At 40.4% G+C, this 15,548-nt stretch overlaps 1 protein-coding gene across 1 annotated transcript in view; it reads right to left on the bottom strand.

Annotated features, from left to right (window-relative positions):
- LHFPL3 (LHFPL tetraspan subfamily member 3) overlaps positions 1 to 15,338 on the bottom strand; it is a 436,775-nt gene extending 421,437 nt beyond the window's left edge. The window contains exon 1 of the mRNA XM_052638387.1: positions 14,897 to 15,338. Within this exon, the coding sequence (XP_052494347.1) occupies positions 14,897 to 15,338 (442 nt within the window). The remainder of the gene's footprint in view (positions 1 to 14,896) is intronic.
- Positions 15,339 to 15,548: the final 210 nt, after the last annotated feature.

Genomic DNA, 15,548 nt, shown 5'->3' with positions numbered 1-15,548 from the left:
CTGATCACATGGACCACAGCCTGTCTAACTCAATGAAACTAAGCCATGCCATGTTGGGCCACCCAAGACAGACGGGTCATGGTGGAAAGGTCTGACAGAATGTGGTCTACTGGAGAAAGGAATGGCAAACCACTCAGTATCCTTGCCTTGAGAACCCCATGAACAGTATGAAAAGGCAAAATGATAGGATACCAAAAGAGGAACTCCCCAGGTCATTAGGTACCCAATATGCTACTGGAGATCAGTGGAGAAATAACTCCAGAAAGAATGAAGGGATGGAGCCAAAGCACATACCCAGTTGTGGATGTGACTGGTGATAGAAGCAAGATCCGATGCTGTAAAGAGCAATATTGCATAGGAACCTGGAATGTCAGGTCTATGAATCAAGGCCAATTGGAAGTGGTCAAAAAAGAGATGGCAAGGGTGAACGTCAACATTCTAGGACTCAGCAAACTAAAATGGACTGGAATGGGTGAATTTAACTCAGATGACCATTATATCTACTACTGCGGGCAGGAATCCCTCAGAAGAAATGGAGTAGCCATCATGGTCAACAAAAGAGTCTGAAATGCAGTACTTGGATGCAATCTCAAAAATGACAGAATGATCTTTGTTTGTTACCAAGGCAAACCATTCAATATCAAAGTGATCCAAGCCTATGTTCCAATCAGTAACACTGAAGAAGCTGAAGTTGAATGGTTCTATGAATACCAACAAGACGTTTTAGAACTAATATCCAAAAAAGATGTCCTTTTCATTATAGGGGACTGGAATGCAAAAGTAGGAAGTCAAGAAACACCTGGAGTAACAGGCAAATTTGGCCTTGGAATGCGGAATGAAGCAGGGCAAAGACTAATAGAGCTTTGCCAAGAGAACCCACTGGTCATAGCAAACACCCTCTTCCAACAACACAAGAGAAGACTCTACACATGGACATCACCAGATGGTCAACATCGAAATCAGATTGATTATATTCTTTGCAGCAGAAAATGGAGAAGCTCTAGACAGTCAGCAAAAACAAGACTGGAAGCTGACTGTGGCTCAGATCATGAACTCCTTGCCAAATTCAGACTTAAATTGAAGAAAGTAGGGAAAACCACTAAACCGTTCAGGTACGACCTAAATCAAATCCCTTATGATTATACAGTGGAAGTGAGAAATAGATTTAAGGGCCTAGATCTGATAGACAGAGTGCCTGATGAACTATGGAATGAGGTTCATGACATTGTACAGGAGACAGGGATCAAGACCATCCCCATGGAAAAGAAATGCAAAAAAGCAAAATGGCTCTCTGGGGAGGCCTTACAAATAGCTGTGAAAAGAACAGAAGCAAAAAGCAAAGGAGAAAAGGAAAGATATAGCATCTGAATGCAGAGTTCTAAAGAAGCAAGAAGAGATAAGAAAGCCTTCCTCAACGATCAATGCAAACAAATAGAGGAAAACAACAAGATGGGAAAGACTAGAGATCTCTTTAAGAAAATTAGAGATACCAAGGGAAAATTTCATGAAAGATGGGCTCGATAAAGGACAGAAATGGTATAGACCTAACAGAAGCAGAAGGTATTAAGAAGAGGTGGCAAGAATACACAGAAGAACTGCACAAAAAAGAGCTTCATGACCCAGATAATCATGATGGTGTGATTACTCTCCTAGAACCAGACATCCTGGAATGTGAAGTCAAGTGGGCCTTAGAAAGCACCAGTACAAACAAAGCTAGTGGAGGTGATGGAATTCCAGTGGAGCTATTTCAAATCCTGAAAAATGATGCTGTGACAGTGCTGCACTCAATATGCCAGCAAGTTTGGAAAACTCGGCAGTGTACACAGGACTGGAAAAGGTCAGTTTTCATTCCAATCCCAAAGAAAGGCAATGCCAAAGAATGCTCAAACTACTGCACAATTGCACTCATCTCACATGCTAGTAAAGTAATGCTCAAAATTCTCCAAGCCAGGCTTCAGCAATACGTGAACCGTGAAATTCCAGACACTCAAGCTGGTTTTAGAAAAGGCAGAGGAACCAGAGATCAAATTGCCAACATCTGCTTGATTGTTGAAAAAGCAAAAGAGTTCCAGAAAAACATCTATTTCTGCTTTATTGACTATGCCAAAGACTTTGACTGTGTGGATCACAATAAACTGTGGAACATTGTGAAAGAGATGGAAATACCAGACCACCTGACCTACCTCTTGAGAAACCTATATGCAGGTCAGGAAGCAACAGTTAGAACTGGACATGGAACAACAGATTGGTTCCAAATAGGGAAAGGAGTATGGCAAGACTGTATATTGTCACCCTGCTTATTTAACTTATATGCAGAGTACCTCATGAGAAACACTGGGCTGGAAGAAGCACAAGCTGGAATCAAGATTGCCTGAAGAAATATCAATAACCTCAGATATGCAGATGACACCACCCTTATGGCAGAAAGTGAAGAGAAACTAAAAAGCCACTTGATGAAAGTGAAAGTGGATAGTGAAAAAGTTCGCTTAAAGCTCCACATTCAGAAAAATAAGATCATGGCATCCAGTCCCATCACTTCATGGGAAATAGATGGGGAAACAGTGGAAACAGTGTCAGACTTTATTTTTGGGGCTCCAAAATCACTGCAGATGGTGATTGCAGCCATGAAATTAAAAGATACTTACTCCTTGGAAGGAAAGTTATGACCAACTTAGGTAGCATTTTAAAAAGCAGAGACATTACTTTGCCAACAAAGGTCCGTCTAGTCAAGGCTCTGGTTTTTCCAGTGGTCATATATGATGTGAGAGTTGGACTGTGAAGAAAGCTGAGCACCAAAGAATTGATGCTTTTGAACTGTGGTGTTGGAGAAGACTCTTGAGAGTTCCTTGGACTGCAGGGAGGTCCAATCTATCCATCCTAAAGGAGATCAGTCCTGGGTGTTCATTGGAAGGACTGATGCTGAAGCTGAAACTCCAATACTTTGGCCACCTCATGCAAAGAGTTGACTCATTGGAAAAGACCCTGATGCTGGGAAGGATTGGGGACAGGAGAAGAAGGGGACGGCGGAAGATGAGATGGCTGGATGACATCATCAACTCGATGGACATGAGTTTCAGTAAACCTCGGGAGTTGGTGATGGACAGGCAGACCTGGCGTGCTGTGATTCATGGGGTTGCAAAGAGTCGGATACGACTGAGCGACTGAACTGAACTGAACTGAAGAACACAGCGCTGTGCTATGTGATTTTACTTAAAGTCCCATTATATTGAGGAAATCTAACTCTAGACATTTATTATTGTTTCCTACTTGCTTTCTCTTCTAACTTCACCCTGTGTTTGATGGTTTTCCTAATATTTACTTTATTGGTAAAGGTAGCAACACTTGGTTAGCAGATGACATGTTTTAATGTCCATAAAACCTGCAATCTCTATGTATCCCAAATACAATTAATGTAAACTTTAGAAAAATAACATCAAGAAAACGAAAAAATCAAGAATAGTTAGATGTCTTGCCCCAAATAATCCAGCCAATAAACAGTCAAGTCAAACTACAAATCTACACCCAGTTCCCTAATGCCTCCTAAAGCTGCCTAAGTCTATTTTTACCCTTTTTTAACTATGTCTGTGCCCTGATAATCCTGTCTACCATCACCACCTTTATCATCACCATCAATAAACAAATCTACTAAGAAGATTTCTACATTTGATGCAGGGCAGAAATGGATGTCACAGAGCCAGCAATGCCAACATTCCTACAGGAATTCACACTAATAATAGCGAGGAGATCAGAGGTACAACCAAGGGGATATAATGGGTAAAGAACCACCCAGGCTCTAGGTTATGAAAACAAATAGGATGAGGAGTACCTCATCTCACGTAAGCATGCTTGAAGAGGGAAGCCTGATAAACATGTACTAGATATTTCCCTGTAAATACCAGCTCGTTTTCTTCATGTTGATACAAAATGTTGCAAATACATACTGAAGATTTAAGCTAAGCAAATGAACATTCAAGTTAGGAGGCAAAGAAAGTGATAGAAAAGGCACTGCACTGGAAATCAGATGTGTTAGTTTCAACTCTATCAAGGTATAATTTTGCCAAGACAACTTATCTCAGCCTCAGAGGCAAAATATTCTGTTGGATAGGGGGAGAATCTGATTTTGGCTCAAGCCATTTACTGGCTTTGTGACCTTGAACAATTTTTAACCTTCAATTTTTTCATATATAAAATGGATAAAAAAAATTCTAACCTTGTAGGTTTACTGTAAAGGTTAAATATACTAACTAAATTAAAAGACACTTGCTCCTTGGAAGGAAAGTTATGACCAACCTAAACAGCATATTAAAAAGCAGAGATATTACTTTGTCAGCAAAGGTCCATCTCATCAAGGCTATGGTTTTTCCAGTAGTCATATATAGATGTGAGAGTTGGACTATGAACAAAGCTGAGCACCAAAGAATTGATGCTTTTGAACTGTGGTGTGGAGAAGACTCTTAAGAGTCCCTTGGACTACAAGGAGATCCAACCAGTCCATCCTAAAGGAGATCAGTCCTGAGTGTTCATTGGAAGGACTGATGTTGAAGGTGAAGCTCCAATACTTTGGCCACCTGATGTGAAGAACTGGCTCATCTGAAAAACCCTGATTCTGGGAAAGATTGAGGGCAGGAGGAGAAGGGGACGACAGAGGATGAGATGGTTGGATGACATCACTGATTCAATGGAGATGAGTTTGGGTAAACTCCGGGAGTTGATGATGGACAGGGAGGCCTGGTGTGCTGCGGTTCATGGGGTCACAAAGAGTCGGACATGACTGAGCAACGAAACTGAACTGAACTGAAATATACTAAGGTCTTTGCAAATAGTAGTTGCTTAATAGTATTTACCTTTATTATCCTTTATTGAGAAAATGAGGAGACTACTAAATAATTTTTCATATCCTTCCAATTTTTAAAAGCCTATATTCTTTCCTGGAGAGTCCCAGGGACAGAGGAGCCAGGCTGGCTACGTTTCATAGGATCACTAAGAGTCAAACATGACCGAAGCAATTTAGTGTGCACATACACATGAGTCTATATCTACTTGGCACTGGGTTAAGTACACTTGTTCAAATGTTTGCTTTAACAGATTGTTGCTTAATGACCATGTCATTTTTATAGCATGAAAGGCCAATCAAATCACATCTAGAGAAAATAATTCTTATTTTCAATCAACCCACAATCCAATTGGGGTACATTAGCATTAAGTCATTAGTGGAAGTGAGATAAGAAAAATGTCTCAAATTGCTTAGATTAAGTATATTTTACCTAATCTATCCTCTAGTGAAAAATCACCTATGAATTGGTGCAAAACTTTCACAATTTTCCAAACAAGAAATAATTATTTTTCTAAATTCATACTATATCATCTTTTCTCTGGAATAGTATGTTTCATACATTTTGATTACAACCCATTGCAATCTAATCCACACACACATGCACAAATATTTTAAAAAAATAAGAAATACAGGTTTCACAAACTATCTGCATTGCATTCATATTTTCTGTTCTTTTTTAATTTAAGGTTTAATGATGATTATTATCTACTAAACTGATATCATGACCCATTGAAGGGTCACCAGCCACTATCTGTAAAACACTATGGTACAGCAATTCTTTCTCTATGAAGATTATTTAAAAACGTCAACTAGTCAGTACTACTTCTTGTCCAGTCAGCTGCTTAAAACATGTACATTCAAAAAGAAAAAAAAAATGTACATTCAGTTAAATAATATGTCGCACATAGATCACAATTTGCCTGGTCATTAATCAACTGGAATTTAGACAACTTCGATTAATCTAGCTTATAACTATATTATGCTCTTAAAATGCTCTAGAAATATATTTACCCTAAATGCTCACTATAAGTTCCCTTTTCCCACTAAAGGCATTCAGTTCAGTTCAGTTCAGTCACTCAGTCGTGTCTGACTCTTTGCGACCCCATGAATCGCAGCATGCCAGGCCTCCCTGTCCATCACCAACTCCCAGAGTCTACTCAAACTCATCTCCATTGAATCAGTGATGTCATCCAACCATCTCATCCTCTGTCGTCCCCTCCTTCTCCTGCCTTCAATCCTTCCCAGTATCAGGGTTTTTCAAATGAGTCATTTCTTCACATCAGGTGGCCAAAGTATTGGAGTTTCAGCTCCAACATCAGTCCTTCCAATGAACACTCAGGACTGATCTCCTTTAGGATGGACTGGTTGGATCTCCTTGCAGTCCAAGGGACTCTCAAGAGTCTTCTCCAACACCACAGTTCAAAAGCATCAGTTCTTTGGCACTCAGCTTGCTTTATAGTCCCATCCTCACATCCATACATGACTACTGGAAAAACCATAGCCTTGACGAGACGGACCTTTGTTGGCAAAGTAATGTCTCTGCTTTTTAATATGCTGTCTAGGTTGGTCATAACTTTCCTTCCAAGGAGTAAGTGTCTTTTAATTTCATGGCTGCAGTCACCGTCTGCAGTGATTTTGGAACCCCCCCCCCCCAAATAAAATCAGCCACTGTTTCCCCATTTATTTGCCATGAAGTGATGGGACTGGATGCCATGATCTTAGTTTTCTGAATGTTGAGCTTTAAGCCAATTTTTTTCGCTCTCCTCTTTCACTTTCATCAAGAGGCTCTTTAGTTCTTCTTCTAAAGGCATTATAGACATCAATTTAGCTTCACAATCTGTAACTAGAATTTCAAAGAGAAACTGTAGGAATGTTCTTTATCCAATTTTACAATGACTTTTTCTTTCTTAGGTTGAATTATTTTAATCCTCCATGTTTGCATCTATCATACAAGAAGTTCTATCATCTTTCTTTGTATACCTTTATCCCAGAATCTATGGCAACTTCTTATGGGAAAAAAGGGGGGTGTAGTCATAATTTTTCTTTCTTGATAATTGGGATTAGCTCACAGTTTTGGACTGTAATGCATATTTCAGCTCTCTGTTTGTCCCATGTCAATATATTTTTAAGCTATTGATAGTATCAAATTCAACAGGCTTTTGATGTTATCAAGTTCACAGGCTTTTCAGCCTTGAATTTCTATGTCTTCTCTGTTCATATTTCATTTATTTTTGCTGTCACTCTTCTACATCCCGGTCATTCTGCATACCTGGATGTATTTCCCTATGTTTCAAATACTGAGCCTTATGTCAATGATGATATATATTTCCCATTCTGATTTTTACAACTTCTCGTATGACACCAAAAAGACCATGCAGAACACCCTAGGGCTTCCCAGACACTTGAGTAAATGGGTTTATGATGCATTCTATACTAAATCCAAAGCTGAGTTCCCTTCCGACTCCTGTCTGCCATGATTTTCTAATGTGAAATTTTTCTTAGTTAAGTTCTTTCTTAGTTAAGTTCTTCATGTCTGCCTTTGAGCTAAGGCCTTTTTTCTGATCTACAACTATTTCTCATTCATTTTACTACCTTTCACTACTCTTCCACTAGCCCTTTCATTGATAAGTCATAATCTCAAAATTTCATGCAACTAGACTAACTTCACACAGCCTATCATTTAGGATATTTTCTCCTATTAAGAACACATAGACAGTCCCTACACTGCTGCACACCTAGTTTCATTAGGAAAGATAGCAGAATCCAGGCACAAGAGACCCATTCTGGTAACTCTATGTCAGCAACTCTTTCAAAAAGGTTTGCTATCTTCTTTCATTGTGCTCAATAGTAATTAGATATGGTTCATGTCTATATTGATCAAAAAAGTATTTATCTTCCTCTTGCAAGCTACTCATTCTTCTGTTTTATTTTAGTAGAAGTAATGAGAAATGTGCTCAAGATTACACTTAGGACAGTTTAACAAGGATAGTGCTGTGATCCTGTGCAGTACATGTGTCATAGAATTGAAGTAATAATTTGAGAGCTGTATGATAATAGTTGCATAAATGTATAGGATGCTGGGGGAGGATGGTTTTGCTTATTTCCTTTCTTGAAATGCCCTGGTGATTTTTCATAACAGGTTTATGTTTAAACCACCGAATAACTTATCTACTATTTGCCATGTGAACCAGCCTCTTAGTTTTCTGTCATCGGTAATATCTTCTTGTTACTATTAAGAATAAAGGTCAGTTTCTTAGTCTTTCCTCATATTAAATAAAAACTCCAGTTGACTCATTATAAGGAAAAAAAATCACATTAATGAAAGTTTGTGTTGACCCTCAAATTTCATATATATTATGGAAATTACACTTTAAAACTTTCCCAATTATCATCCTATTCAGTTCAGTCGCTCAGTCATGTCCGACTCTTTGCGACCCCATGAATCGCAGCACGCCAGGCCTCCCTGTCCATCACCAACTCCCAGAGTTCACTCAGACTCATGTCCATCGAGTCAGTACTGGAGTTTCAGCTTTAGCGTCATTCCTCTCAAAGAAATCCCAGGGCTGATCTCCTTCAGAATGGACTGGTTGGATCTCCTTGCAGTCCAAGGGACTCTCAAGAGTCTTCTCCAACACCACAGTTCAAAAGCATCAATCCTTTGGCACTCAGCCTTCTTCAAGCCCCCAAATTGGAATTCTCCTGGAGAGTTCTTTGCTTCATGCAGTGTGAGATGAAGTTTTCTCTACTCCTGTCCCCATGGTTTATCTCCTCATACCACACACAGAAGGGCACTGAGCCACAGGCTGCAACTACAGCTATATGCTCTGCTAGGTTTGGGTCTTTTTGTTTTCATTGAAAACTTTGCTCACTTTGAAAAGTTTCTAAAGTAAAGATATAAAATGTAATACACTGGCCTGGACATCTGAATTCTTTTTACTGCATGATATAGTCACACAAAACATAAGCACCAATCACTAAAAATTCATTTCCATATTAAGCATCTGATACAATGTTCTAGTTATGTATGTATACATATTTGTTATTTATAAAAATATATAAGCACCTTTTTAACATTTGATGATGGAAAAAAGCTTTTACATGTACATGTAGCCTTGCACCAAAGAAAACATGTAATAAAATATGATATGGGTTATATAGGGCCCATTATTTTTTGCAAATATTTGCTTAAAATCTCACAGTTATAAAAATTCATTTGATATTCACATTACTTATTTTCCAACATCTCTTCAATTCTCACACTACATAAAAGCAAAGAAAAAAGTTTCAAAATTCTCATTTAAAATCATTTTCTTGTAAGTTTGGCTTGGCAGAGTGAAAATTCTTGTAAGTGAAATATGTTGTTAGAAAATGAAAACCACCTTTCCTGAAGGTACACATTCTTCTCTGCACCTGGGGGAATATTTGAAATGCTCTAGCAGAGGAAAATCCCCCTTCAGGGCCATTCCATAACTCTGAACTTAGGATGGATTAGCATCTCTAAGAGGCAAGACCTTACTTTGTCATATGCCCTGCTACTGCTGCTGCTGCTAAGTCACGTCAGTCATGTCCAATTCTGTGCGACCCCATAGACGGTAGCCCACCAGGCTCCTCTGTCCCTGGGATTCTCCAGGCAAGAATACTGGAGTGGGTTGCCATTTCCTTCTCCAATGCAGGAAAGTGAAAAGTGAAAGTGAAGTCGCTCAATCGTGTCCAACTCTTTGCAACCCCATGGACTGTAGCCCACCAGGCTCCTCCATCCATGGGATTTTCCAGGCAAGAGTGGAGTGGGTCGCCATTGCCTTTTCCTGTCATATGCTCAGCACGAGCCAAATGGTGAAACCTGGTGACTGTTCTGAACTTGAGTAAATCCTGATCTTGTCTCTTCAGAGTTCCACCATCAGAGCTCTGCACATGCTGGGCCACACAGCTGAGCAGGCCTGCATATCCAAGAAGAGCACATCTACAATGATGCTCAAAATTATGAAAGGAAAGTTTGGAAGACATACCCTCTTCTGTGCCAACTGCTCCTACAGGCATGTAAGGAAATCCAATGTGGAACAGGAGTCCTCAGTCTTAAAAAAGAAAGTCTAACCTTTTGATTCTTACATAAAACTCTATTTTTCATAACATGATATTTTTTCATGAGAAACTAAAAGGTAAGAGGAAATTTGCTGGATCCTAATACATAATTGATTATATCCCAGCACTGTAATAAAGATCATTACCTATGCATCAGAAAAACCCTTGATTTAGGAATAAGCTCATCATAAATTAGGCCATCAGAAAGTTCTGGAAGAATTCCTTTAGTGCAGTTACTGCTGGCGTCACAAATCCATGAGGAAAATGAGTATCATGGCTTTCAAAGTATATGGTATTATTTACTTCTCAACTTGGCATGTGGGATATTTTAAGTAACTTCCTTTTTTTCCCATTCTTCATGCCATTAATCATTCATTTTTTAATTCATTAACTTAACAAAAATGAATACTTATTATGTGCTATACATATAGATACTACTGTATGACAAGCAGTAATAATAAGAACAGCAACCCTACCCATTGGTTCAGCTGGTAAAGAAACCGCCTGCAATGAGGAAGATGTGGGTTTGATCCCTGGGTTGGGAAGATCCCCTGGAGAAGGGAAACGCTACCCACTCCAGTATACTGGCCTAGAGAATTCCGTGGACTACAATCCATGGGGTTGCAAGGAGTCGGACACAGCTGAGCGACTTTCACTCTCACTATATACTAAACACTGTTCTCCTATACACCTTGGCTTATTTAATCCTTGCAGCAATCTCCTGAGGTAAGTACAATTATATGCTCACGTTGCAGATGAGAAACTGAAGTACAGAAAGATTAATTAACTCCACCTTTACCAGAGCAAGGGTTCACATCCACCTTTTTTTACTCCAGTGTCCATGATCTTGACCACTATGATATATGAGAAAAGGACATGGGTTTGTAGAACTTTCAATGTACTGCAGACATTAAACAAATGAACACATTTGTAATCCCAAATGCTGATAAGATATATAAGAAAAGAGCACAGTGCCTTGAGATAGGATGGTATAACAATGCCAAGGCTCTTCCTGCTGCCTAAGAAGTATGATAATTACCTATGGTGATTCTCAACTCACCAAAATGGAAAGGTATAAAACTGAAGAACGCAAGCTGATTAAAAAGAGCTGAGGAAAACTAAGGCTGGGAAGCTGGGGAAGGTAAGTAAGCAATTCAGTCTTCAGTTCTTACCATACTTGCCATACAATCAAGGCTCACTTTATTGGAGGCCCTTCTTTTTGGTACAACTCAGAATGACTAGCGACAGGGATCTAGTGAATGCAAACCGCCCCCCCCCCCCCCCCCCCACCGCTTCCCATCTTACCCCTCCCAAATACCGAAATCCAATCAGGATTAGGTGCTCCTTCTTCCCAGGTGAAACCAAGACCCTCCTCATCTGCTATATTCCACCAAAGTTTATGGTAGATGTCTAAAAATTTCAAATTCTGCTTCAATGCTTTAGCTTATTAAAAAGAAAAAAAAAAAAAAAGATGGAGAAGAAAGGAAATAGCAACCCACTCCAGTATCCTTGCCTGTAAAATTCCATGGACAGAAGAGCCTGAGGGCAGGCTGCAGTCCATGGGGTCACACATGCAGGAGAGGGGGTGGAGGGAGATGGGTTGGGAGCCATAAACAGAGGAAGAACTGAAAAGGAAAAGAAAAAGAAAGATCTCATTGGCTTGTAATTGGTAAAACTTGCATTTCTGAAAATAAGATAATGACTTACAGTCCACAAAACAAAAAAACTCCACCTTTACGAGACTTGGCTATTAACAGACTTGGAAACAGAGACTGAAATACTGATTTGAAAACAAAAACATGAAATCAGAGAATCACGCTCCCAGGAAGACAAAATCCCCTTTCCATTCAGATTTTTTTTTAAAGATCTGGACTTTATTGCCCTACTTGCCAATTACAGATCTACCTCTTTTTATTAGTAGAGAAATCAAACAAAAAAGAAACAACTCTCTCCTCAAGAAATTATTTCCTTGTGGATTTGGGAAATTTTACATTTCTAATTGTTATTATTTATTTTACACACTATTTTTATGTCTTCACTCTTTATGTTAGGCACAGTCCCTATGCATAGGATTACATCTTGAAGAAGTGTGACATATTAGCTCCTAAGTCTGTAGTTTCATTCCACTGAGGTTAATAATGATTCAGAGGGGAGAGGAAGAGGGAGGGGGCAGGTGTTCATAATAGCACCGTTAATTATGGTCATTTCGCACATCTAGGTAGAAAGCAACATCATTTTCAGGCCCAATAAATTAAGTTCGTTTCCTAGTTCATTGTTCAGAATCATAAAAGAATAATTCTTGATGCTGTATTGCCACAAGAAAGTCTTCTGCTTTCATCTTAGTATAGTATTTAATATGGGATTTTATAGTCTACCTGGCTCTAATTTATGAGGTTACTATATTAAAATGCTTAGATAACTAAATACACAACTTAATAATTTGACTTCCAATGAAGGTTAAACAGTCTCTGATAAGCAAATGGCACATTAAGTCTCATCTTTAATAGTTAACAAATTACAGTTGAGAGACCTAGGTAAATTATAAGAATTTATTCTTAATATTAAAAAGAAATAGTCTAAAGGTTAGGAACTAAACTTTGACAGTAATTTACAGTTATGTCAAATATATTGTTAATATTGAGACTTTTGTAAAAAATCTGAAAAGCAAATTAAATGTGACTTTCTTCAGAAATACCTTCTTTATCCCATCTTTTAAAAAATCTGTGAATACAACTAACTTTAACTCTTAATATAATTGAGTCATAATCAATTCTTTAATTAATATACTTCATTAATAAATAAAATTATGTCCTTTGGTGGTTTACCTAGAAATAAAATACCATATAAATGGCAAATAAGTGCCAAGAATTTAAGGATCTGAACTTACATGAAAATGAAGTAAACATCCTTATAGCTTCATCAGTACAAGTTATCATCACATTTTACACTGATGTATGGGAAACAGGATAGCATACTAATGTCAAACTTCTGAAAACATGACATCATATTTCACTACTGAAGAATAAATGATTTTTTTGGGACTGTCTTCCAGGAAGAGAAAAGAAAAAAAATCGTAATAGTTGCAATTTGTATTAACTTCAAAGCAGGGAATTCTTTCCCAAAGACAGTTTACTTTCTTTCCTTTTTAAAACAACAATGTCAGTTTAGACACAAAATCTCATAAAAGTAAAACACCTTGTAATATGTTGAGAAATCACCCACAATCACTTTCAGACCTTTGAAAAAACAATTTAATTTGAATCACCAGTCTAAATAGGTCATTTAACTCAGAAAAATTAAAATTAGAAAAAGAATTGACCCTGTATAGCTAAAGCATCTGCATCCTCAATGTTCTGCTGTCTTCAAAGTCAAACCAGAGCTAAGTGTCAAGAACAACAATAATATATTAATTTATTCCAAATCTCAAAGTTAGTCTGCTCTTGAGATGGCCATAAAAGACAACATTATATAGAAAAATCATGAGGAGGGATGCTTGAAGAAGTTGAGAGTGGAAGTCCAGAAGGAAAAGCAGAAAACTGTATTTCAGAAGAATAATGGTATACACTTATATGCAGGGGACGGGTCCCTACTAGCAAGATCCCCTTTCTCATGCATATGTTCACAGTATATGGCAAATGGAAATCAGCTGCAGCACAATTAACACAAAGCAAGTAACTGCCAAACAAGTTTATTCTCCCACAAGCTTCTCCTATAGTTCACTAGCAGCATAAGATCATGAACCTTAATGCTCTTGTCTGGCACCCTTCAGAACTTAATCAGCCTGTAACATTCTGGTAAACACAGGGATCAAAGCCCTACTCCCTAGAAAACCTTCCCAGGCATAGGAAAAACTACAAAAGCTTAAAAGTAATACCTTTAAAGAAGGAAAACAATAAACTAAAACACAAATGAGAATGTGGCTACCTGAGATATCCTCTACTTTTCCAACCAGATCATCCATAACATCAAAAGGACCCCCACCATGTTGCAACAAGAAGGTGTCCAGTGTTGGAGAATAGAATCTACCTTTAGAAGGCAGGGCATCGAAGGTGGTTAGCAGAAAGGGAATCAGCACAGCTGGAGGCAGAGAAAGGAGTCAGTTTCAGGACTCTCCAGAGCCACCAGTAAATGCACCCTCCTTTTTGGGTTAAAAGTAACTCGGACGCTCAGAAAAAGTACTTTCACATTCTCCAGCTAGCAACAATCTATCATCCATAGGCAAAGAGTGATCAGAGACACCGAAGAAACAAGCTTTCCTCTGTGTCCATCTTCCTAAAGCCACTTCCCCAAAACTGAGATCTTGAGAACTTGATTCCCTCAAGATTTCTGTTTAAAGATGGAATGCAAGGACCTTTGCTCTGACAAGGAAGCAAACAGAAGTCCTGACACTGGGGAATTACAAAGGAACATCCTACGGTACAGTTTTCTTAAACGGGTAAATCCCAAAACAGAATTCAGGTTTATTCACCTCCAGACTGATGATAAAAATTTTATAACTTCCTGGGACAGAGAGAAACAAGTTCACTCCAGCCCCCAACCCCAACCACGCTCAGAAAGCAATGACTGAAACAGTCCCAGAGAGGGACTGAGCAGGCTGACCCTCCTTCCACTACAGTCGCTCCAAATCCGCTTTTCGCCACGCCGTCAGCCCCTCCTTTAGTTTCTCTGCTCGCGCCTTAAGCGGCCGCTTTCTCTCCCTACCTCGAGTTCTTAGCGGACTCGGCCCAGCAACCGCCCTGCCCCTGACGTGTCCCTCTGGGTGGCGTCCCCCGTACTTGGGAGGTTCTCGAAAGCCCCAGTCTAGGCGCTGAGGCTGAGGCTGAGGAACCCTGGGGGTTCCGGCCTCCCAGGGCTCCCGCCAGAGCGGATTAAGTTGCTCGGGCCCCCAGAGGCGCGCACTGCCAGCGTCCCTCCCACTCCCGCCCCTCCCGGGCTCCGGCTCCCCGGGTCCCCCAGCCTCCGCTGAGGTGAGCGCGCACTCACCGGAGGTGAGCTGCATCCAGGCACAGATCTTGTACACCGTAGCCGTGTTGCAGAAGAAGAAGAGGGTAAAGCAAACGATGCAGGCAATGATAAGCATCATGGAGAGGCCGATGAAAAAGGAGGCGGCTTTGAAGGCGCCAGAGGGCAGCGTGGAGAAGTCCGTGAAGCTGCCCCTGCAGGTCAGCTCCCGGGAGAAGCCGTTGCCGATGCAGTAGTGGAAGAGCCCGAAATAGCCAGCTTGCGGGGTGTCCACGCCGTCGCCGATCCAGTAGGGCTGGATGAAGCACACCACGTTGACGATGGCAAAGCAGATGGTGAAGATGGCCCACAGCACGCCGATGGCCCGCGAGTTCCGTACATAGTTGGTGTGGTACAGCTTGGCAGCCTCCTGAGCCGGGAGCATCGCGGCGGCGGCGGCAGCGGCGGCGGCGGCTCCGGGCATTCTCCCCCTCCTCCTCCTCCTCCTCCTCCTCGTCCTCCGCCTCCCCCCGCCGCCTCTCCGCGCTCGGGAGACACACTCACCGAGCCGGGCGAGCTGCAACTCCCCTGCCTCCTCCTCAGCCCAGTAGCGCCAGTTTCAGAGTCTGCATCCTCGCTCCCGGAAGGAGGGCGGGGGAGCGCCGAGCACCCCTCCGGCTCGCCTGGCACAGCC

Source organism: Budorcas taxicolor, chromosome 4, assembly GCF_023091745.1.
Source record: "Budorcas taxicolor isolate Tak-1 chromosome 4, Takin1.1, whole genome shotgun sequence".
Classification (NCBI taxonomy): Eukaryota; Metazoa; Chordata; class Mammalia; order Artiodactyla; family Bovidae; genus Budorcas; species Budorcas taxicolor.
The sequence above is the reverse complement of the archived record's forward strand: the minus strand, read 5'-3'. Positions and strand labels throughout refer to the sequence as shown.